The sequence below is a fragment of the Sesamum indicum genome, linkage group LG6 (assembly GCF_026168435.1).
Source record: "Sesamum indicum cultivar Baizhima isolate 11 linkage group LG6, ASM2616843v1, whole genome shotgun sequence".
Classification (NCBI taxonomy): Eukaryota; Viridiplantae; Streptophyta; class Magnoliopsida; order Lamiales; family Pedaliaceae; genus Sesamum; species Sesamum indicum.
In genome coordinates this window covers 277,190-300,736 of record NC_142662.1, presented here as the reverse complement: position 1 = coordinate 300,736, position 23,547 = coordinate 277,190, and the positions used below count along the sequence as shown (strand labels likewise).

Genomic DNA, 23,547 nt, shown 5'->3' with positions numbered 1-23,547 from the left:
AATTAAAAAAAATAAAATATTATCGTTGAAGGTTAGTTTTCAACTAACAAAGATATATAGAAAAAAAAATTGCAAGAAAAAATAATGTTAGCAAAATTAAAATAATAAAAACTCACAAAAATTTTTAGAGATAATTACACTCCTCACCTTTGAGGTTTAGTATAATTATACGTAAATTTTCTATAATTTGAGAATTTACATCTAACACCCTCAAGGTTTGCTTTCATCTAACAGATGAGTCACTCCGTCAATCAAAATTTACCAAATTTGTTGGTCTTCATGCATTAATCCATAAGAGGAGGTATATTTTCACCGTTATAAGGGTAATTTAATAAAATAAATAAATATTTGACCCGCAATAAGTCAATCGAGAGTAAAATATCAAATTTCATTCAATTTTTTTTAATATCAACAAATTTTAGTAAATTTTGACTAATTGAGAGACTTATAGACCAAAGCAAACCTCAAATATGCTAAATGTAATTTTCCGAATACAAAAAATTACTTGTAATTACACTAAATCTCAGAGAATGAAAGTGTAATTATTCCAATCATATAGATTGAAACCTGGTGAAAGTTTCCTTCAAACTAATCTTATATTCTTTTAATATTTTTTATTATATTTTTTATTTTACCTTATAAAAGTATAGATGAAGAAGAGAATAAAGAACAAAAAATAAAACAGAAAAAAAATACCTAAAAAAAAAGAAGTTAAACCAATGATTACTGCTTGGATGCTAAGCTTGAGGAGAAGAGAGTTTTAGGGGTGTTAGTGTGGAATATTGAAACTTTAGGGGTTAGATAGAACTTTTTGGGATTTAAGAGGGTCTAAATGAAATTTCCCCCTATCTTTTTTCTGTCGGACAAAAATTGTTTGATCTTGAAGCAAACTACTATTAAGCACTCTCTCTCTCTCTCTCTCACACACACACACACACACAGAGTAGAATTCATATCTCATCAGAGCATTGATCCAACGCCTAACTCATGATTTTTAGATCTACCAGAAAACAGCAACAACAAGCACCTCCATAAGTAGTTTAACTGAGAGAGTAATCGACAGGGTTTATCTCGAAAAGGCGAATCAGTTCAAGTACCAGAAAATGGAGAAGATGAATCAGGCATTTGAGAAGATGAAAATGCTGGTGGGAATGGAGGTCGACGATGAAGAACAGCACCAAGAATCTTCCTTCCTCGATGATTTTAATCGCAACTGCACTTTGTCTACTAAACAGGTATTCAATCAAACATTTCATTTGTTTTAACGTATGCATAAATATAAAGCGTGTTGCATTTTTATTGAACTTTTCAATTATTCGTGCTTGATTCTGCTGAGTTTTATTGGGACTTGTACGAGTGTCATTTTTTTCTTAAAGGGCTTCAAGATGTGTGATAATCGCTAGCTAAGTTATTCTGGAGTTGGACTAAAGTTCCTTATTCTCCTTGATAATCTTTCTTAATGAACTCCTTCTCTTCTATTTCTTTCGGCAGAGACTGTACGGCTTTGCAATTTGCTTATCTGCTGGTATAACTTGCACACTCTTGGTAAGTCGCCCTTGCTTCTTTCATTACCTGAACTGAAGATGCTAAAGGTATAAGGTTTTGTATCTGTTTGCTGTTTCTGCTCTAAGTGGCATATTTTCATTTCAAATGTCATACATGGACATGATGCTTATTCTGGAACTCGCCTAATCAGTTTGACGCTTGGATTTACCCGTTTGGGTTTCTTTTTTCCATTTGGCAGTCGATGCTTGTTTTCTTCCACCCCATCAAATTTGGGATCACGTTCTCATTTGGCAATCTGCTTGCTCTTGGAAGGTTCGTTTTTGGATAATACTTCAAATTACATGCTCTTGCTTTTGTGATTCTAACAAATATTTTATCCAAATGGAAACCATCACTTTTGGTTTCAGTAAACTACATGCTTCTTGTTGCATTCTCCTCTTTTTAGCAAATGCTATTGAGTATGATAAAAGATCTTACTTTAAGTTTACTTTGATTGACAAAGGACAGCTCCTTTCCTACATCTCCTTCTACATCTGCATGCTATATATAATGATGACATTGATTAGTTGTTTCTGAGCTTCGGTCAAATAACATCTGATTTTGTGATATTTGGTTGATGCTTTTGTCTTCTTCTACATCTGATGACTAATGTGATCATTTCATTAATTAAATCATCTTCGCGCTACTGGAAATAGACTGTTTTTCTGGATCAGTCTAAACGACTTGAATCTGTAGACACCATAGATGTCTTAATATTGCTTCTGGTGGCTGTTGCACAGGCCCTTGTCTGTTTGCCAAACATATAATGAATCGTGACTGTTGGCAGTATCTGAGTTTTGGGGATGGGGAAGGGGGGGGGGGGGGAGTGAACAGTTACTGGTATATTTATTGAGCACTATCCATAATGATTGATGACTTCTTTTCAGTACCCACTGTGGAATTGACACAACTAGTCTTGCAACTTAGATGTTAGACTTTCATGTTCCCCAGAAACAGACTTCTAACGAAATACTGAGTCTGGATGTTGCCCATATTGTTTCTCTCACGAAATTAATTGATAGCATGTTAAGAAGAAAGTTTCTTTGGAGCTTACTACACTAGTGTTCTACGAAAAGTTTATATAGGCAATAGATAGAGGCTAAGATTAAAGGGTGTTAGCTTTGCCTTATTTCTGTTAACTACAAACCATAAAGTTTATCTTGAGAATATGGAGGTAGGCTCTAGAGAAAGATATGGCTTGTCTTTTTAACAATAAATTCTGGTGGATATATGAAACAACTGACTTGAGAGCATAAGAAGAAACTTGGTGAAACAAGAGGATCAAGGAGAAGAAGGAACTTCCTTGATGCCACAGATAAGATGGAATTCCCTAGAAATCGTTCAGTAGTTCAGTGAAGAATTTCATATAATACATAAACGAGATTCTTTTTGTCAGTTTGTCATTAAATTTAGAAAGCACCTATTAAAACATTATTATCGCCAAAGGAGTCAATTTGTTCAGTGCCTATAAACTCTAATCCTCAGCCCCACCCTAATTCAAGAGAGCATGTTATTTGGAGTCAAGTACACGATGGTGTGAAATGGAGGCAAGAAGGAGCATGTCCCCCAAACCCTACCTCCCAAAAGATGTGAGTGTAGATATAGGTCAGTTTTTTTTATTAGCTTTTAATGGCACGATGGTATGTGAGAATAGGTTAGGAATAGAATGGGTATTTCTAAGTCAATCCACATGCTTGGTATTAATTAGGATTAAATACACATTCTCTTAGGAATGTCCATTCTCTCAAGTATGCGATTAGGCATTCCCTTCTTACCTGTGGTTTTAGCTATTCCCAATAGATTGCAAATACATTATTTTTTTATAGTGTTAAAATAACCTTGAATAAAATTATAATTACAAGATGTGTAGTCAAACAATTATATATTATTGTAAACACATTATATATAATGAGTATCAACATAAATATTCAAATATGAATTCCTTTTCTTGTCCCTTTGGCAGATCAAACATAGTATACTAAAATCATCCCCTCCCCCCTCTTATTCCATTCCTAAATTTATTTTATTCCCACCCAAATTCATTCTTACATACTTATCGCCCCCACTTTGAAATAAGTCTGTTAAATGGATGGTGAATATTGGAGGAAGACAAAGTTAAAAAGTGAATAAAAATTAATCCTTATTTTATTCATAATGAGAGAGATTTGTGTATAAACTAAACTTAATGCTTAACATTCTATAAATTAGACTTTTCTTAAGAATTATCATCTGAAAGTGGTCTAAATAAATTAAACTGAGTTTTAGAAAATAATCAGCCTTCACTGTTATCTTGGTTTGTTGTTTTATTTTCTGTTCTTCTATTAACAATTTCATTGGAAAGTTGATTCTGTGGATGTTTTATCTTAAATATAATCACTTATTGATGCACTTAATTTTCTGATATTTTACAGCATGTATGTACTTGAATTCTTTTATTGCAGACAAGAAACTAACAGTTTCTTTTCTCACTTGTTCTGATCCAAACTATTGCCTATCCTCAAACTAGACCTATCTCTCACACTAGACCTATCTGTTAAGTCAATATAACTTTTTTCCTTGGCCTTTATATGTTGTTTAACTTGCTTAAATTCAAAAGTTCCCTCCTGCTGGATTCAATTTTTATTGTTGATTGAAATGTGATTTTTGTTAATTCCTTTTTCAACAACAATCTCTTAGCCTCTAGGTCTTCTCATGTTTCCTTTTGGTAATTCTTCCATTCACTGGTTTTAGGACTTCCTGTCTGAATTTAGTGGTGAATCAGTACATGATCTAGCATTGTTATTTCAAAAACTCACATGACTAAAAGTTATTGTTGATTTTATAATAGTTGTCATTTGTTCAATTAGCATACTCGTCTAACATATATAATGTTATTTCCTTTATAGACATTTAATTTTCTTTGACGAGATATTCTGTTAATTGACTTGTCATGCCATAAATAATTAATTCTGTTTTTCTTCCTTGGCGTTTTATCAGTCCTTAAAGGTCAAGCACTTGACAATTTCAAGGAAAATGTATGAGTATTTGCTATTTGTGGAACTCCTATCATGTCAGTGCAGGCCTCTCAATATGTTTTGGCTGATTCCACATGCATAAAACTGTCATACTGTTCTTTTGTTCGTGTTATCTGCTTAATTTTTAATTGCAGAGCTTACAAGTGCAGGCTTGCTAACTAACAAATGTTTTCTGATGTCATTTCTATTCCCCATTTCCTTTCTAGTATCCAAAGAGAAACCAAATTTTCAAATGCTAACTTGGGTGTTCTTCTGTGGCAGCACAGCATTTCTGATAGGCCCTAAAAGACAAGTGACAATGATGCTTGACCCAGTTCGTATATATGCTACAGCATTATATATTTCTAGCATCATCATTGCACTTTTTTGTGCTGTATATGTGAGTATCTTATAATGATATTTTATCTTCTGATTTTGCCACTTCTTTAATCTTTCTTTTTTGCTCACGGCTAAGAGCCTAAGACTATCTTGTTTAAATGAGTTAGGTCCGCAACAAGCTATTGACACTTCTGGCTATTGTCCTGGAGTTTGGTGCCCTTATTTGGTATGTCTTGATATACTTATAGAATTTCTGAATATAAGTATAACAACTTGTATTTATAACCCGTAGATTGCTTATGCATATGGTTACAGCATATTTAGAAATCGACTAAAAGGATAATATTCCTTGACAATTTCATGAAAGACCATGGTTAATACACACCTCTGTTAAGCAATAACTCTATTCATAGTTGGCCATTCTTTTTTCTGATTCCATGCTTTAACTAGTCCATCAGTAGATTATGAGAAGTTTGAAATCATCGGAAGTGACTCATTAAGAAAGTAAGGGAAATGTAAATGTCATATGGTAATAGGACTCTTTTGGGCTAAACCTTACTCCAGTATTCTCTTTGGACATTGGCATAGACTAGTGGACTATTAGAGGAGACATACTTCTTATGTTGATTTGTTGGGACAGCCTTTTCTTTTCTTCTTTTCAAATTCGCTTAAATGCACACCCCCACCCTCAGCCCAAAAGGATTTGGTTCTGGCTCATTGCTTTGGTGTCCGGTAAAGTTCTGTACTCTTTGGATTGCTTGCTTATGCTTCCAATTTTTCCTCTGTAATTCTCAGAATTCAATGGGGTAAGAATCTCCCTACAGTGTAAATTTCTGCACTCTTTATTGAGTTGTGGACCATAACGTCTAAAAATGTGTCAAGCTCAGCACAGCTGAAATTACTGAAATATTCTACTGCTGTCTCTAGGTTTCTAAATGCAAATATTTTTCCTATAGAATCCTGCTTTATTTTTCACTTAAGAGATTTTAGGTTTATCTATATAAAGTAAGTTTACGTATCAGATCCTAGAAATTGTGTGGTAATGACTGAAGATATATATGCATAGCAATCACTACATATAAAATTTGAGAAATATCCTACATTTCTGTTACTGTTGTTTGAGGGGCCCAGTTGGTTGAAGTGGTTTATTTTCATGGCAAAAGAAATTGATGCTGAAGACTTGTAAGGTTTTCCTTGTTGTTTAGCTAAGAACTTAGTGATTGTTTACAGGTATAGCTTAAGCTACATTCCCTTTGCGAGGTCCATGGTTTCAAAGATCATGGCATCATGTTTTGACACGGAGTTTTAGTGCGCTATATTCTGGCAGAAGACTCTGTCAACTTGCAACTACGGTGGATTCACAACGCAAAACTGAGAGGCGTGACTACCGCATTGGGACAAGGGGAGTTGGTGGAGGATATGTTGATTACTCTTTGCTAGATAGAATGTAAGATGTGTTCATTATCAACTCTTTTTTGACTCTGATGTTATGTCTAAACCTCCTGCATAGAGACAGAATTTGACAGTGTAAGAAGCAGAAGTAGAAACGCTGATATTTCACAAATGAACCTCGACAGCACCCTTTTTATGTGGTTTCCTCAATCACATTATCTTCTCAGTGCAGAGTAAAAAGTCTGTCCTTTTCACCTGCACTTTGCACTTTGACTGATAACTGTCCATTTGGAATTTGGTAATTAGTGTTGAAAACATGAGTAAAGTGATTGTCGATTTCCTTTGTTAGCAATTAATCACTGCACTGATTAGTCTATGTAATTAGTGCCTAAAACTCACTTTAATTAACTAATTAATCATTTTCCAAACTTTGTACTGGTCGCAAGCATTCTTCAACCAAAAATCTTTGTTTAGTGGAGATTAATGAAATTATCAATACCTCCTAATATTTAATTAGGCAATGGATGTAGAGCGTCTGCAGGAGAGAGCGCCCGCGCACACACACACATATCTGCTTAATTTCTCTGCCCGTCATCATTTTCTTCAGCTAATATTAATGTCTTTCTTCTTTGACCTCATTAATTTCTTCAAATAATTAACCAAACATTAATTAATTACCCAAATTGAGTAAGTAATTGTTAATGTGGGGAAATTAAGGAAAATTAATGTCCAAGCTACTTCAGCACTTATCAAGACATACATTTCGAGAAATCCAAGAAACACGGCTACTGCCTATTAATTCTGCATGCATTCACTTCGCTTCACACGCACCTGCAGAAATCCAACACATCATCTCTGCATTCACATCTGCCCCTTTAAGTTATAGTGTTATACACTCTACAATTAACCTTCCATTAATTAATACAACACCATAACAATTATATATATATAGATATATATATATATACACTCATTAAAAGCTTAGCGTTGGAAACTTGAATAATATATCAGAACAAGAGCTAAATATGTTGCATACAGTTTAATTTATATATAAAGCATAATAAGCACTTGTCGTCTCATCCAAAGCAAACAACTGCAGAAATTATACATACATATCTATATATATATTTTGATTAATTAATTACTGGACTGGATGGATATAATGAGGAGTAGTAGTACTACTACTACTGCATGTTGGTGTTCATGAATTTGAAGCTTCAAGTAATATTAGTGGTTGTTGTTAATGTTTTGGTTTTGTTGGCGAAGTTATACTTGTTGTTGTGCATCCATACCTTGAGCACTTTCCTCTTAATCCCAATCTCTTGGCAGAAGCTTCGCACCTCAGAATCATCCACCTTTTGCAATTTCCACTCACATTTCTCAGCGAACCCAAGCATCTTCTCTTTCTGTTCTTGACTGAACTTTGTCCTGAACCTCTTTGTCACTAATTCACTGCTTACACCCTCCGCCGCTGGCTTTATGGACGTCGTCAAGAACTGATGATGATCTGCTGTTACACCATAATTAATACTAGTAGTACTCTTCTTCTTCCTCTTCTTCAATACAACTGAATGAGGTGCGGCATGATCATGACTATTAATGATAATGGAAGAGGAGGGCTGATGATGATGATGATGATGATGCTGATGAATGTGTATTTTTCTATGGAAGTTCCGGTGGCAGCCGCATGCAGAGCATTTGAGGGCTTCAATGGTTCCCTCTTCCCCGCCGGCCATGAACTCTCCACAACCATCTGTGGCGTTCCCACCAATGGCAGCTGCATGGTTCTTGAGGCATTCCATGTACTTGACTGCACCTGCCAATGATTTCTTGTTGATCATCATCTTCTGGGGATGATCTACTACTTGGGCAGTGGTCGGAGTATTCATAGAGCTGGCGGGTGCTCCAAGAACGGCATCTTGATGATCTGCTGTATTGGTATGATCAAGAGATAGTAGAGGCTTGGGTTCTTGATGACTAATTGGGGAATTGCAGCTCATTATTCCTAACTAATTTTCTCTCTTTGGATTAATGATCAAAGGTGGGATATATATACATATAATGCATGCGAAGCAGCTTACTCTATATATGGCGCTGCTAAATTTCTGAGTAGCTACTACACCTATAATAGATCAGATGTAGAAGAAAGGCAAGAGAAAGGTGGCTATTTGTTAAGGATACTTAAGGTGAAAGAGAGTACTACTGCTGTTGTTGGAAGAATTAAAGAAAAGGGTTACCTAGAGATCAGACAATATTTAGAGAGAGAGAGAGAGAGAATTTTGTGGTGCTGCAGCCTGCATACAAACATTAAGGAAGGCATGGGATGAGTTTGTTTTTGCTTGCTTTGCTTACACTATCAGCGGGACGGTTTCGATTCCTTTTTGTTTTCTTCCATTATTATAATATATGTGTATATATATATATATATATAGAGAGAGAGAGAGAGAGAAAGAGAGAGAGATGTAGTAGTATTGAAGTGATATATGAGCAGTAAAGCAGAAAGCAAAGGCATATTAATTAGTAGTTGAAAGGCAGTGTAGAGATTTACCTAAAGCTGGCATTCATTGACAAATAGTACCTCTGCTCAACCATCATCATCACTGTCTATATGTGCATAAATTTAGTGTAGATACCCTCTGCAATTGCTATTGCTATTGCATTTGCATTTGCATGGGTAAAGTAAATGCTGGAGCATTACCATTCACCAATCTATGTTGTACATTTTCTTTCTTTTGTTGGAAATTTCAACAGGAAACATATATATCAGAGGGGTAGGGGGTAGGGGGTAGGGGTTGAGGGGTTGTTGATGTCCTCAAAGAAAAGACTTAAATGCTCTCTTTGATTTGATCACACATTTCAAGAATTGCAGCATTCAAACTTCACGAGTTCTCTCTACCTCACAATTAACATGAGATCAATTAATGTTCAAGCGCCCTCTCCTCTGTGTGTGTCTGATTATTAATGCATGCAGTTAAGCACTGTGCATTGTTTTTGGGATAATCAACACACATCAAATTGAGGGAACAAATGTACTAAATTCTTAAGGTAGATTTAAAAATTACTCGTCAAACTTGAACATAAACATGATTAGAAAATCGAAATTTTGACATGATCAATAAAGACAGTGAAGGCTTTGGTTAAACAAGTGTAAGTGCCTAATTCCTTCATCAAATGTTTATTTTTGACATGATTAAATATACATTATCTTTAACAATCATTATGAGGTTCTTGCAGTCTCTTTGAGCTATGAGTGGCATTGCTTTTGTAATTCCTTTCTGCTATGTTTAATTACTACAACTAGACACTGATGAAAATTTACAGTCTTAAGCCACATGATATCATAATTAATTGATTTTCTTTTTGGTATTATGAATAAAAGAAAAGGAAAATAATGATCATTTGTAAGAACAGCCTCCTATGGACCTTCTGCCCACTGATAAATACTTTAAATCCCAAGTTCCTACAACTATGAGATTTTTTCAAATTCTGTCACTCACGTAAGTAATTCATTTAAATTATATTGATGTGAGGTTATTACTTGAATTTCATTGTTATTATTATTGAGTTCTAGTATTGCTATCTTTATATAACAATATTACATGGATTCCTGAAACCGAGTTTCCTGAATATATTATTGATATCCCTTCAAGTCAAAGATTAGATTTCTTTTTATAAAACTGTGGGTAAACCAGAGGTGTTGTGCACAGCTAAATTATCAGAATACTTACACTTTCATATGTATCTTATTGTATTTCATTAAAGTTAATGTTGTTAGCAAATATATGATTTGGTGCGCCTAATTAAATCTTATTTGCTGACACACCATTAGGGACATTGTTAGGCTTCATAATTAGTGCTAATACTTTGATGTTGCTTAGAAGGCAGGAAATGTGTAGTGTACCTTTGGACAGTCCTTTCTCTCCAACATCAATTCCACATTTTGCAATTTTCTACGGCCTTTTCCGCATTCATGTCAAAAAGAAGTCTTATGAAACAAAAAAGCAAAACTCTCAACTTGAGATGCCCTTAATCTTATTTTCATATCAACCTATGCCAAGCACTTCCATTGTTGATTCCATCATATATACATGTAAAATCAATTAATGATCAAATTATCCCCATACCGTATGTTTAATCTCAAGTGAGATCGTCTGTGAAAACATGTACTGAATTTGGTTCCCGTTGCGGTCTTGCCAAACAGTAAATACGGCAATGCAAGTAGTCAAGTACAACACTTTTAGGTTCAAGTTCCAAATAGATGTAAATAGACGCAAAATGAGAGTATGGATACGGAAAGACGTATTTCTCCAGATCAATGAATCAAGTCACTGCATACAACTTTGACGATAGTTGTGCATTTGTGATTAGTTTACGCACGGAACCTATCATTTTTGCTTCTAACCCTACAATGCCCAATCCCTTCTCCTGTACAAGGATATTACAGTATACCACATTTATAATTGGTAGAATGATCTCTTGTGGCTTTACGGTTGGCTTTAAGCAGTGGGGCTTCCGGCGTTAGTCCTACTAGCCTCTTTCACAAAATCATGAGTAATTACTACAAATGGCTGTGAGGAATTATAATTCACATCTCCTCAGAGCCAAATGGCTGCAAAATACGGAACAAACTAGGCATGAAAGGATTTCTGGCCCAACTCAGTATTTCAGACTTCTCACCACATTATTCATTGTTCTGTGCTGCATGATTTTCTCGCTGTGGAGGTTCTGCATAAACTTGACCTTGATCTCTCAAGTCCCGGAATATTGAGAAAAATGAGTTGAGGCTTTCTGAAGAAGCGCCACCCAGGATCCACAACAACAGTGAACTAAATGAACTCATAGCCCCAGGAATGCCTCCGCCTTCTGGCTGACGAAGGACAGGTTGCCCTCCAATATCAAGAGGATTGCCTAACCTACCTTGATTGTCATTACTTGGTTGTTCTTCGGAACCAGAGAATCCAGTTACAGTGTTGCTTGCCGTTCCTGTATCAACTCCATCTCGAACTACTGGTCCAGAGGCCAACTCAGTGTTTACAGGCCCAGAGTTCCTCGTGTTTAATCTTGTGATACGCAATGTTGAGGCAAGAATAGTAGACGATGTAATATGAAAATCTGGATGCTGTTGGAAATGTGACCGACGATTTTGCATAAACCTCTGGAGAGCCGGAACCTGACATGACAGGTTATCAGTAATCAATCTCTAAGGACTATAACTAATGTAGAGCATGCAACACAAAGTTTCAACCCACTACCAAAACCTAAACACATACTTTTGAACGCTATAATTTTGGGTAAAGATTCTTTCCCAATAAATACCGAGGCCCCTCCCTCCCTCCCTCTCAACCACCCTTACACAAAAGAAATGTTGTATCCAGTACTTTGTCACTCAACTTCATGAAATCGGTGCAACTCATCAGCCACTGTAAGATACATCAGTTTCTGTAAATAGTATCATCATTCTCCATGCAAGTTCAGACAGACTTTACAACACAACTCTTGGTCAAATTACAATTCACAAGCCCATAGCTTGAAATTGTTAAAGAGAAAAGGTCATGATTTGTCCTGAATTTCATGCTCTTTATTCTGATCACGATAAGAGCTAAGAAAGACACGCACAAGAAAAGCATGGGATCAAAGTACTTAGACCCACCAGCGTAAGATACATAAGTTTCTGTAGATCATAGCATCATTCTCCATGGAACTTCAGATTTTAAAACACTACTCTTGCAAATTACAATTCACAGGCCATAGTTTGAAATTTCTAAATATATTCCTGAATTTTGTGCTAGTTATTCTGATCACGGAAAGAGCTAAGAAAGATACTCACAAGAAACAGGTGAGATCAAAGTACTTACACCCCCAACTACTCCCTACCTCAAGATTTTTGGCCTGCTTGGTTGTGAAGCAGTTTTTCAAGTTACTCTGAAAGAGTTCTCCGGAATGGTAATCTAATGGCTGGGCCCTTGTATTGGAGATATGCTATATTTAATAAATGCGTCTGGATGGAACCTTTTGAAATCTTGGAAAGGTTCAGTAATTTTATTTCACATTTTCCCCTCTCCATCTCCTCCCCTCCATTCATGATCCTCTCCATTCTTATCCATCACTCCGAACTGACAGCCAACTGTTGTTGTCCCCATCTTACTGAGACAACTGCTGCTGCCTCTCTACTTTGGCACCTACTCTTGACAAGCCTAGGTAGTCGGAATGTTCGGTGATATGGATGCATTACTTCCCTATACTGTAATTGTGTGCGGGAAACTTCATTGATAGATCAATATAAGAAGTCGTACGTGCAAAATAATACGCACATATATTATTTAATAAGTCAATATGTTGTATAGGCAGATGCTACACCTACAAGTCCAAATGAACGTGATCAGAGAAACGAATACATCAAGTAGATAGCTACACTAGTTCATTCATTTTCCTACCATGTAAGAAGACATACTTTTAATCTGAAGTTCAATCATGTAATCAAGTGCCACAAAAATCCAACGCTAAGAGATACTTCTGATGTTTTAATGCAATTATGATGTTTCGGTTTGTTTTTCTGGAAATTTCAGAGAAACAGTGGACAAGTATGCAGAAAATGATAAGTCACTGATTGCCATTACTCTGACATATGCCTTTCCCTTCTTGTCTGTTCCTATTCAGGGGATGTATCTCAGTTCTCAACCCTTAACATTCCAAAGCTAATTCAGATACTTTACATTGTTTCCTCAATCTAACACGAATTCCATTCTAATTTGTAAAAGCCGAAAAGAGAGTATAACCAGTAACTGAAAAACAACATAATACATACTAACGTATGTATGCTTTACCTCAAATCTGTTCCAAAAATAGAGGACAAGGTGTTGCATAAATGCTGCGGAGGTTGAGAGAGCCAAATAAGAAAACCCTGCAAGCAATTACAATGGCATGTCAGAGGAAGATAACAACTTGAATAGTGGAATCATTGAAGTTAAAAAATTGACATGTTACCATATGTATAGGAGAAAAAGTATATGTGAAACACTAGAAAGTAGAGCAAAAAGAAGCGAGGAAAGAACTTCATTGATATTGGCGTACGAACACTGCAAGCAAAACAAGAACAATGGTTTCAGGAAAAGGACTCGTCAGAATTGGTTCAAAATATATATAAAGGCCAAAAATGATAGATCTATCCACTTTTTAAATTCTGGAATTGTATAAGAAAAACAGTAGTATCAAATTACAAGGTTGTCCCCGTTAGTTGGTCTTAAAGACCTTTCACAGGCAACCAAATTTTGCACCACATGAGGAAGCCCTCTTCTGCAACCAGAGACAAGACTTAGGAGATAGTGGTATTGGCGTTAAAGCAGGCAATTATTCTGTCGCTTGATAACCCTCAACTTGTTTCGCTAGTTCTTTTCCTATTTCTCAATGGCTCAGTGGAAGTAAGCTAGAGGAAGGAAAATAACCTGATTAGTGTGAATAGTTCACAGATCCAGACAAGAATTAAAACCATAAAAGCCAACAGCTGATCATCATAAAACTCGAAGAGGAAAAATAGGATTCCAATCATTATCTGGAGACAAAAACCAATCATATTAGTGAAGCCATACAAATCCGAGATAAATTGGGGAAGACAATGTCACCAGGAAAAAAGAAAAAAATAAGTTACATACTAACCGGAACAAAAACAAGTGATTCAATTACATGCACGAAAATCAATTGAAATGTTGGAAGCCTATGCCGAGCATGATGCTGGAGCTGCACTGCAAATTCGAGGGAAGGATATAGCAATTAAATAAACAACGCTTTCCTATGAATCACCCAACAATAAAACTTTCAAGATCAGAGTATATGCTGAGCAACAATAAAGCAAACATCTATTTCTTCACAGAATCTCCATGATGACAGCCTACCGTAGGGTGCAAGTTGATTGATCTAATAATACCTACCTTTTTCACATTCATGATGCAATCTGAATGAGGATGCAACACCAGTTATTGATGCATGTGGACATTTCTAGTAGTTTGGCATGTCGTTTAAGGTAATAGCTCATTTATAAAACAAACCTGTAAACTTCAGCATACGAGTCTGTGTCTCTCTCAATGTAAATGATACCGACATTGTGGTTGTGAAGAAAACAAAAAGTGACATCATCAATACACCACACTTGGTCACAAGATAGTCTGCGAAACACATCAATCCACAAAGCAGTGGTCATCCTTTACCGTCATAAAACACTCCATTTTTCAAGACAGAGATATGATTTCTGAACTTTACAGCCATAAGGAATCAAGATTAGTGATGCACTAAAGTTATTAGCAACAATGGATAGCTAACAGAAAGCTGTCTAAAATCCACTCATATACCTCAATAAGTTACAGCTTGTCAGATAAAGTAAACACAATTACATCTCCCAACCAATGATTATAGATAGTAACTAACAATCCAAATGGGTGATTACCACCCAGCCTCCATAACGTGCAAGGTAAACCTAAAAGTCTGTTGGTTGAAATAACCATTCAGATCCATGAAAATGAATAGACCCACTGAACATGAAGTCATAAATGAATGGAACCATTCCAACCACAGATTGAACCATTCAATTTAGTGATGGAATTTTAAAGCATTGCCTGTAAACATGTATTTTAACTAATTTCTTCATAAAATCTTTCTAAATGCAGTTTAGGTAGAAGTGATATCTAAGATGTAACTTTAGATTTGTTTTCACATATTTTACTTATTTTTTATGTATGGATGCTTATTAGTCATTTTTCATTAACATCAACCCTTCTTTTTTTTTTTGCATATCTAAAATTATAGAGAATAGCAGCATGTAAACATGCATTTGTGTAAATATAGTACCAATTTATTTCTCCTTTGACTTTCTTAGCATCACTTCATATTAATTCAAAAGGTTTACATGACACATGCATATTTTGTTCCTTGTATTGAAAGAGTTTATAACTTCTCAGCTGCTATTTCCCCATGTTTTCTTTACTTTTTCTCTTCCCTATTCCAAACTAAGAAAATGCAACTTCTGATAAACAAAGAACAATTGATTACATGTGTTTGAGTGTCTGCAGAGAGCGAGGTAATAATGTATTATCTGGATCTAAATAAGCTTCATTCTCCTTTTAACATGATAGCTTAATTGCCAACAGTGGGCCCATGGCAAAATAATTAGCACTTGCATAGTTGTATTAATTTATTGACGCCATAAGGCAGTTTGCACGAGTTAAAACTTTTGAATTCTGAAGATGAAACTATCAATTAAATGCAGCTTCACATCAGTTACCTAAAAATTTCTCACACTGCTATCAAATGCTGAATAATTTACTGAAATATGCAATAGCCAGACAGATCAGATGGGAATAACTCTAAATGAAGCACAGATTGAGTAGCAAATACAGATGAAAATGCTCAACCTCCAAATTTTGCAGAACTTTCAGGTTGCTCATGAGCATAAGTAAGATTGTAGAACTCCTTTGTTTGGTAATTATAGAGGTAGCCTGCATGAATTGCACAACAATGATTACAATAACAGAGATGAGAGAACTCAAGACTAATTGCAGACAGACCCAGCCTCTTGACATATTTGATTATGTTAGCAAAACAATTAAATGTGAAGTCAGTAATTCAATGCTTAGAGCTATGGAACAACACTACACTTGGACTAGTTTCAATTAAAATCCAAGAAATCAGAACCAAAAGGGAAAAAAGAAGTTATGGTAAAGCAGCAATGGGTGATCCATAATCATTTGAGGAACTGGAAAGCAAAACACATTCTTAAGTGATGAACAATAATCACAGAGAACAAATAAAGTATAAAATAGAATCCAAAGAACACTCGGTACCATGGCCCGGAGAGTTCAACAAACTGTTCATCAAAATAGTGTCGTATCCTACAACCCTGTTTATCAGCAGCTGCTGCCACCTGAACAAAAACCATTTCAGTTTTTTTAAAAAAAAAATATTAAGGTATTCTGGTGCTCTTGCTACTTGGAAAGGGCTTGGGGTGGGAAGTAATCAATTCAGAATAAGATTAACGTGGAAATAGATAGATTACATCCTTTTTTATTATCTTGGATAAGCAGATGGAGCACATGAGTAAAGGATTTAACTAATAGCTTTTTATCATTCTTCATTACTTTTTGACCAACGCAATAAATTTCATGCAATTACTCCTGTCGTGGAAATTATCCAAAGCAAAATGAAACTAATACTTCTGTGTGGAGAGGGGTAACTTTTGCATGCCACAGCCAGCATTAGCTAGCGGGCAAAGCATTATATGTTCTTTGCTGCATGTAAGATATCAGTGCTAATCCAAAGGCGCTCTAGTGTAGAGCCTGGAAATTAGCTTCCAGGTTAATGAACATGGTCTTATGAGTTTTCTGGTCAAAGTTCAATGTAGATGTTATAACCATTGTTAGTATTTGAGTTAATTTAAGAGCGAATAAAATTTATAGCCACAAAAATGTTTAGCATTCTTTTTATACTCAAATTCATGTCCTCCAAGCCGATGACAACTTTGTTAAACAGGTGTCCAGTACATGATCTTCAACCTTAGCTTTTTAAATTTCACATCAAAGTTCCAGTCATGTAAGAGCCTATATGCATTAAGCAAGTCAAAAGCTATTAAGGTTTTAGGAATGTGATGAATGTGATATCCAACACACAGCAGCATGCCGACACTCTAGGTTGTTGATCCTGTCAAAGTCTCCATGCTACTTTGCAAGGTAAGATTGTGACTAGTAATAGCAAAACTAGATCCCATAAGTTCCAATGATATTTCTATATAACAAAAAAAAAATCATTAGCAAATAGACAGAAGACTTCAAACCTTTGCCTCCCACCAAAAGAAAAATAAAAAACCTCAATTAAAGGGACAACTGAATCATCTAGAGAAGAAAGAGAAGCATCATGTTACCGGTTGCCAAAGCAACTGTGCCGGGCTGAAATGCTGATATTAGTGGTACGAATACCATGCCTTGATCTGGCTTCTTCAGGCAACAGGAAATAACCCTAAAAAAATCTCACCGCATCAATAATAGTCGAATACCAACATATGTTTCTAGACAAGAATGCAGCTGAATGCAAAATGAAGCAACCAAGACAAATGAACCAATAAAAACACCTTCTCCTTGGTATATAAGTACGCTGGTTCAAATGCCTTGCTTCTCTTTTCAAGCCACTGCACTGAGATGTAAACATCAAGCACAGTAAGAATACATGTGTACCAAGTGACTTAAGTATAGAGAGAAAGTTGGCCTTCAAAATAAATCCACCAACATGGAAAGCAAATATTAAGGTGGACATATAGCCTGACTCAGTCTGAGACTGAGAGCAAATACAAACTAACATGAAGTATAAGAATATAACTTGAAGTTTACTATAACAAGGGTACACCTTTTGGAGAGATATGCATGAGAAAATTACATCACAAAAGAAATTGTTTTACTTTCAATTAGCTAAAACACTTTGAAAGTGCATATAGACATATAAAAAATATAATATAGTGGGTGAACTAAATTGATCAAAAAGTAAAGATAACAGCTCCTGATATTCATGTTAATCATACAATTCAACAAGGAGATATTAGTAACCGAATAGTGTACTTCAGCAGAATTTGCCAGGATAACAGCCCCCAACAACTTTAAAGGACACTTCTGAAATGCAAAGCATAATAGTATTTTAAAAAACCTATCAGATTAAATTTATATTATGTACTGCCAAGAAAAGGAGCAACTTCCCACAAGGCTTTTCTAGGTTCGTCCAACCAAGTTGGGGAGGTTAGATTCATGGATTACTGATTAAAGACCAAAATAATCTCAGAATCTCAAATATTTGAAGCTGAATGAATCCATGCATCAACAGTCCAGTAAAAGGACGGGCAGGAATAGCAGGTACCTGCATAGGAGTTGAGCCTGTCCGAATGTAAGATATTGAGCCACTTGGGAATATCAAAATTCAAATTTATACCAGCAATATCCTGCAAGCAGATAGAGGCCAGATCAACCAAAACCTTTTTACGAAGTATTAAGCAGAGCTTTCATCAATGGCATTCATAAATATTAGAAGCCATTTTAGGGAAAGGAAAAGTGAGGAAAATATCATGTCTGACCCATAAACCTCCAAGAGTTCGCCTTGCTAGTCTCAGAAAGAAAGATAAACGCCCATGCCACTTTTTCCCAATATGCATTATTGCTGCTCTGAGGGATTCTTTCGGTGAAATAAAGAACCTACTACGTGGTACGTCTTTACTGACTTTCACTGTCACATCATCAGATGCCGGCTTAAATCTTTCATTGCCAATAGGAAATTCTTGTTGAGATTCCAAGGCATCATTGTCAGTCTTCCAAAATCCTGATTGAGATCTCACCCTTTTAGCATCGGAGCTAATCCAACTCAACCATGATTTTGCAGCCAAATGAGGCGAACCATTTCCATCAACATTGGTCGGTTTTCCAATTTCAATTTCAGTTTCTGTATCATGAACATCTATCACATCATTCACAGCCTCATTATGTGACCACAAGCCAGCACTTGTAATCTGCACAAGAGAGTACAAAGGAGACACATTAAAGTTGGCGCATTAACTAGCTAATCAGTTTCACAGAAAATAAAATGTAGTTTTAGAACAGTTAGCAGCAGCTTATGCAACAACTAAAGCATTCATTCCAGCCATTCTCAGTCAGTTGTGTATGATAATGATATATTTGACACCATATTTGTGCTATTTGCACCCCGGAAGAGCCTTGAAGGCAATACCAAGAAATAAATTTCATAAAGAACAGAGAATAACAGAAGAATTAGGAAATACTACATACCGTAATCTGAATAAGCTGGGCATCAGACGTTTGAACACTAGAGAACTCACTCGAACAGCCAGGCTTCAGCATTCAATTATAAAGAGGAATAGTTCGTCAGAATTATTAAAGGACAATAAAACAAAGATCAGGAAATCATGCTCGGAATCCCATCGGAGACCACAAAATAAAACTCAATAATTTAATACCACGCAGACATAATTGATAAGGAAACAAACAAGGAAATACCTGTTGAACATAATTGGCGTGCATGACAACGAGAATACAGAAGAGGGTAATAGCCAAGAATAGGAAAAAGTACTCGAGCTTGGCTCTGATTCTGGGAGTCAGCATCTCAGAGAAGCGCTCCTGCACCCTTATAAATGTCTGTTCCGGATCCATTTTCAATTAGAGAAGTTATACATATATATATATATATGTACAGAGGAATCAGTGTCGGAATTGATAGATATCTCCGCAGAAGAAGAAGGTAAAGGTCAAGAATTAGAATCAACAAAAGCAGCAGAGGCGGATATTCTGATTGTTGAATATTTCTTCCGGGCTATAGCCCATGATGATAAAGCACTACTGCGCGACCAACGGCAATTACTGCAACAGTGAAGTTTGCGGGGTTGTGGTTGAAGTTTTGATTGATGGATGGATTGATTGTTGTTGTTGGTCAGAGTCAAACCAATCTCCCCAAATTCAATAATGGAAGCTTTCTACTTATTTGTATTTTTGTTTTATTATTATTTTTTTTTATAAAGAGAAAATATAGGCAAAATTGTATAAATTTTTCTGTGTTTTTTTTTTTTTTTTCAAATAGTACACTTTTTGTTGCCTTCAACAATGTCGAATGTTTTAGTAATTTATCAATTATGTTTTTGTTTTATTGACCATTGATCTTAAAAATGAATTGTCCAAATTCTATGAAATTTTAAATATATTTTCTACTTATATATCATATACCGTTGCCCCTAAGTTGGGCAACTATGGGCCCCCAAAGAAGAGAAGGGAGGGGAAGGGCAAAGAATGGACAACAACAAGTGATGGGTGGACAATAGGGGCGTGAATATGGTGGGCAATTGGACAAAATTTGGGGGTGGGAAGGGGAAGGGGAAGGGAAAGGGGAAAGGGCGGACTGTGAAGGGTGGTTTCAGCAAGGCTTGGGAGGGTAAGGGTTTGAGTGGTTGGGAAAGATGATGAATTAATTTTATTTTTTAATTTTTATATTTATATACAATTATATTTGATATGTATAAAATAAATTAACCCAAAGAAGCACGAGCAGCCCATAAAAAAGAATAAAGAAACAGAAAGTACACGACACCTCTAAGAGGTCCAGGACATCCCACGCCCATAACGTTCCTAGGAGGCCAAGAATGTCCAAACCCAAATTTAATTAGGCAAGCCTAGACAGCCTAAATAGCATGAGAAACACAGGAAAAAGGGAGGAGACCAGGGACATCCCCCTACTCGGACCATGAGTAAAGCCCGACAAAGTATTCGGCCCTAAAGGCCCATACATGTGGCAGCTCATTCGCCTCAATCCACGACTAAGGACCACAATGCGCCCGCTGAATCGGAGGCTTCGGTGGCGATGATGAAGCAACAGATGTGGCTGGCTACAGTCGAGGGCAAGAACAAAGACCGAGTATTCAGCCTTGGTTCTAAGGCTCACATCTCCAGTCGCACATTCACATCACCATTGCCACACCCAACGACACCACTACTGCCAAACTCGGCCATGATGAGGGACATGTGGGCCTCCTCCTCGACCACAACATCGCCTTCGATAGACTCCCCGGCCTCGAATCAGAACGATATGAACATCGCTGACGATGAGGGGTTAGATTAGGTTTACATTTTTTTTTTATTTTTGTATATATCTATTCAATTAATTAAATTCATAAATACAATTAATTAACAATTCATTAAATTAATTTAATTGTATATTAAAATGTAGAAATTTATTTATTTATTCAAATTTATTAGATATATTAATAAATTGTAAAATCAAAAAAATTAGGAACGATTTTAGTAATAGTAAAAAAATATTATAAATTTAAATAAAAAATCATTTCAAATATCATTACTAAAACAGTTTTAAATACATGTTCCTAAACTGGACGGACCGTTCCAAATACCATTGCTACAACTATTTCAAACAGGTATTCCAAATTAGTGGATAACCTTTTCAAATACCATTGCTATTCCAGTTTCTAATGTGTTCTAAACTAAGAAAAAAACGTTCATAATACCATTACTAAAATAATTTTACAAACGTGTTCCTATTAAGCCAAATCGTTCCTAAACCCGAGTCAAATTACAGATCCAAAATTCATTCCTAGACTTATCACCATTACAAATAAAAATAATTTCAAAATTCAGGCACGAGTATTACAATGTCGGTTCGAAAAATTCCCCGAGAAAATTAATTTAGCCATTCCAAAACCCACTCCAAACCGTTTCAATTCGAAAAATAACAAAAAAAATTGGACAATTCAACATTAGGAACAGTTTTCAATGAGAGTTTCAGTTATCGTCCCAACTAGGAACGATCTCATAATGGTTCCTAAATTTTTGTAACGCCTTCTGTAAGGATGGATTTCTATCCGTTGCAAGACCGTTCCAAAATTCGCTCCAAATAAGTTCTGTGTCTTGGAAACCATTCTAAAGACAAAAAAAAATCGTTTAAAAACCAGCTCCAAATCCCCATATATATATATATTTTTTTGTAGTGAACTAATATAAGGAAAAAAAATCATTTCCGACATGTTGAAATGATTAATTCCTTATATAAGGGAATCAATATTCCTAAATATTAATCATGCCAATTATAATGTAAGAATGATTTTGGGAATGCGCATTCTATTCCAACTTCATTCCTATATACCAATCACACCCTAAGTTGTTATATATTAGTAGGTGTTGGGTACATATAAAATAAATTAAAAGAGATAGTTACACTCTCCACCCCCTGAAATTGACATAATTACATGTAGACCCCCTATAGTTTGAAAAATTATATCTAGTATTTCTGAGGTTTGTTTTTGTCTAATAAATAAGTCCATCCATTAGTCAAAATTCACCGAATTTAATGATATTATAAAAAAAATCGGATAAAAATTTATATGTACTCTTGATTGACTTATTACTGATTTATTGCAGGTCGAGTAAATATTTAGATGATCAAATTATTGTTATACATATTTACACGTTAATGCATGTACTGAGGTATATTTTCACCGTTATAAGAGTATAATTTAGTCATAAATTTTTTTTACATGCAATAAGTCAGCAATAAATGTTGAGAGTAAATATTGATTTTCATTTGATTTTTGTTAATATTAATAAATTCAGTAAATTTTTACTAATAAGGGGGCCTATTTGTTAGATGAAAATAAATTTTAGGGGAACTATATAAAATTTTCAAAACATAGATGGTTTACGTATAATTACACTAAGTTTCAGAAAAAAAGAATGTAATTGTCCTAATCAAAGATAACATATTTAGAAATTAACAATATTAATATTTTTATTTGAAAAGTGGGGGGCAAGGATATCATATTATTTGAAAAGTAGGAGTTGGAAAGAAAAAAAGAGCTGCGGTTCTGATATCACTGTTGGTGTTAACCACCAGCAGTAAAGCTCAGGAACAAATCTATCAAACTATTACAAAGATGATGAAGGGTTCAAAAACTCTTATATAATATAATTACAAATTAACAAATAAATAAGAATAAAGAATATATACAGATCTAATAATTATATTAACATATCTATACAGAAAAAATATCAAAAATAAGAGAATAAGAGAAGATCTCAGAATAATAATGGCTCAGGGGCCAGATTCGGGAGGGACACCAAGTACGCCAAATGCTAGCAACCCTTTCACGGTTGCTTGGTCCACTAAAAGTGATTTTCGTCCATAAAGGACAATCTACTCCACCACAAAGGTTGTTCATAGAGAACCTTAAAATTGAAACCCACAAAGGTAGTTCATAGATGACTATATCGTAGCAAGTATATTATTTTTTCACACATCATCATAGAGATGATCGGAGTTATAAGGAGGAGAAGGTGACCGTTAGGAAAGCAGTGGAGAGAAATCCGAGAAAGAAGGGAAAGAGAGACGAGTCGGTGGAAGAACCCGAGAGAGAGAAGAGAAAGAGGCCGAAGAATATTAAGGTTAGAGTTTGGAAATAATCCGTTCGAGTAAAATTACATATAAATAGATACAATCTGGTTAGATAGATGGGCTGGATCAAAGTGGTGGGCAAAATCTTTCTAGTACAAGGCTTGGGTTAACAATGGGCTTAGGCTAGGGACATGGGCCAAATTTCCAATAGCTAGTTTGATGGATGATTTTTTTTTTTAAAATAATAGTGACTTCTCTTTTTTTTCTTAAACTAAAATTTAAATTATATAAAAAATACATTAAATAGAAAATAAATATGGTTTTTTATAAAAAAATAAAAAAAATTGATTATATG

General features: G+C 35.3%; 3 protein-coding genes across 3 annotated transcripts; 1 reads left to right on the top strand and 2 right to left on the bottom strand.

The window, feature by feature from the left end:
• The first annotated feature begins 887 nt into the window (after positions 1-887).
• LOC105165792 (Got1/Sft2-like vescicle transport protein family) lies at positions 888-6,594 on the top strand. The gene is made up of 6 exons (XM_011084926.3): positions 888-1,235; positions 1,492-1,545; positions 1,745-1,818; positions 4,821-4,938; positions 5,045-5,103; positions 6,108-6,594. The coding sequence occupies exons 1-6, from the start codon at positions 1,104-1,106 to the stop codon at positions 6,184-6,186; spliced, it is 516 nt and encodes a 171-aa protein (XP_011083228.1). The 5' UTR covers positions 888-1,103; the 3' UTR covers positions 6,187-6,594.
• A 680-nt stretch (positions 6,595-7,274) lies between these two features.
• LOC105165793 (zinc-finger homeodomain protein 2) lies at positions 7,275-8,753 on the bottom strand. The gene has a single exon (XM_011084928.3). The coding sequence runs from the start codon at positions 8,267-8,269 to the stop codon at positions 7,487-7,489; it is 783 nt and encodes a 260-aa protein (XP_011083230.1). The 5' UTR covers positions 8,270-8,753; the 3' UTR covers positions 7,275-7,486.
• A 1,804-nt stretch (positions 8,754-10,557) lies between these two features.
• LOC105165794 (S3 self-incompatibility locus-linked pollen protein) lies at positions 10,558-19,751 on the bottom strand. The gene is made up of 14 exons (XM_011084929.3): positions 19,301-19,751; positions 19,073-19,135; positions 18,367-18,795; positions 18,153-18,234; positions 17,380-17,441; positions 17,173-17,267; positions 16,100-16,179; positions 15,671-15,754; positions 14,312-14,428; positions 13,923-14,008; positions 13,712-13,818; positions 13,254-13,345; positions 13,094-13,170; positions 10,558-11,439 (listed from the first exon to the last, which is right to left on the bottom strand). The coding sequence occupies exons 1-14, from the start codon at positions 19,451-19,453 to the stop codon at positions 10,951-10,953; spliced, it is 2,016 nt and encodes a 671-aa protein (XP_011083231.2). The 5' UTR covers positions 19,454-19,751; the 3' UTR covers positions 10,558-10,950.
• Between the last annotated feature and the right edge of the window lie 3,796 nt (positions 19,752-23,547).

Excerpts from the sequence above, each read along its gene's own strand:
- LOC105165793 (XM_011084928.3), bottom strand. The coding sequence starts at position 8,269 with ATGAGCTGCAATTCCCCAATTAGTCATCAAGAACCCAAGCCTCTACTA.
- LOC105165794 (XM_011084929.3), bottom strand. The coding sequence starts at position 19,453 with ATGGATCCGGAACAGACATTTATAAGGGTGCAGGAGCGCTTCTCTGAG. Across the intron at positions 19,136-19,300 it reads ACGCCAATTATGTTCAACAG|CCTGGCTGTTCGAGTGAGTT; the intron begins GTATTTCCTTGT and ends TGAATGCTGAAG. Across the intron at positions 13,346-13,711 it reads GAACTATTCACACTAATCAG|TGTTCGTACGCCAATATCAA; the intron begins GTTATTTTCCTT and ends TTTTGCTTGCAG.
- LOC105165792 (XM_011084926.3), top strand. The coding sequence starts at position 1,104 with ATGGAGAAGATGAATCAGGCATTTGAGAAGATGAAAATGCTGGTGGGA. Across the intron at positions 1,819-4,820 it reads AATCTGCTTGCTCTTGGAAG|CACAGCATTTCTGATAGGCC; the intron begins GTTCGTTTTTGG and ends CTTCTGTGGCAG. Across the intron at positions 4,939-5,044 it reads CACTTTTTTGTGCTGTATAT|GTCCGCAACAAGCTATTGAC; the intron begins GTGAGTATCTTA and ends TAAATGAGTTAG.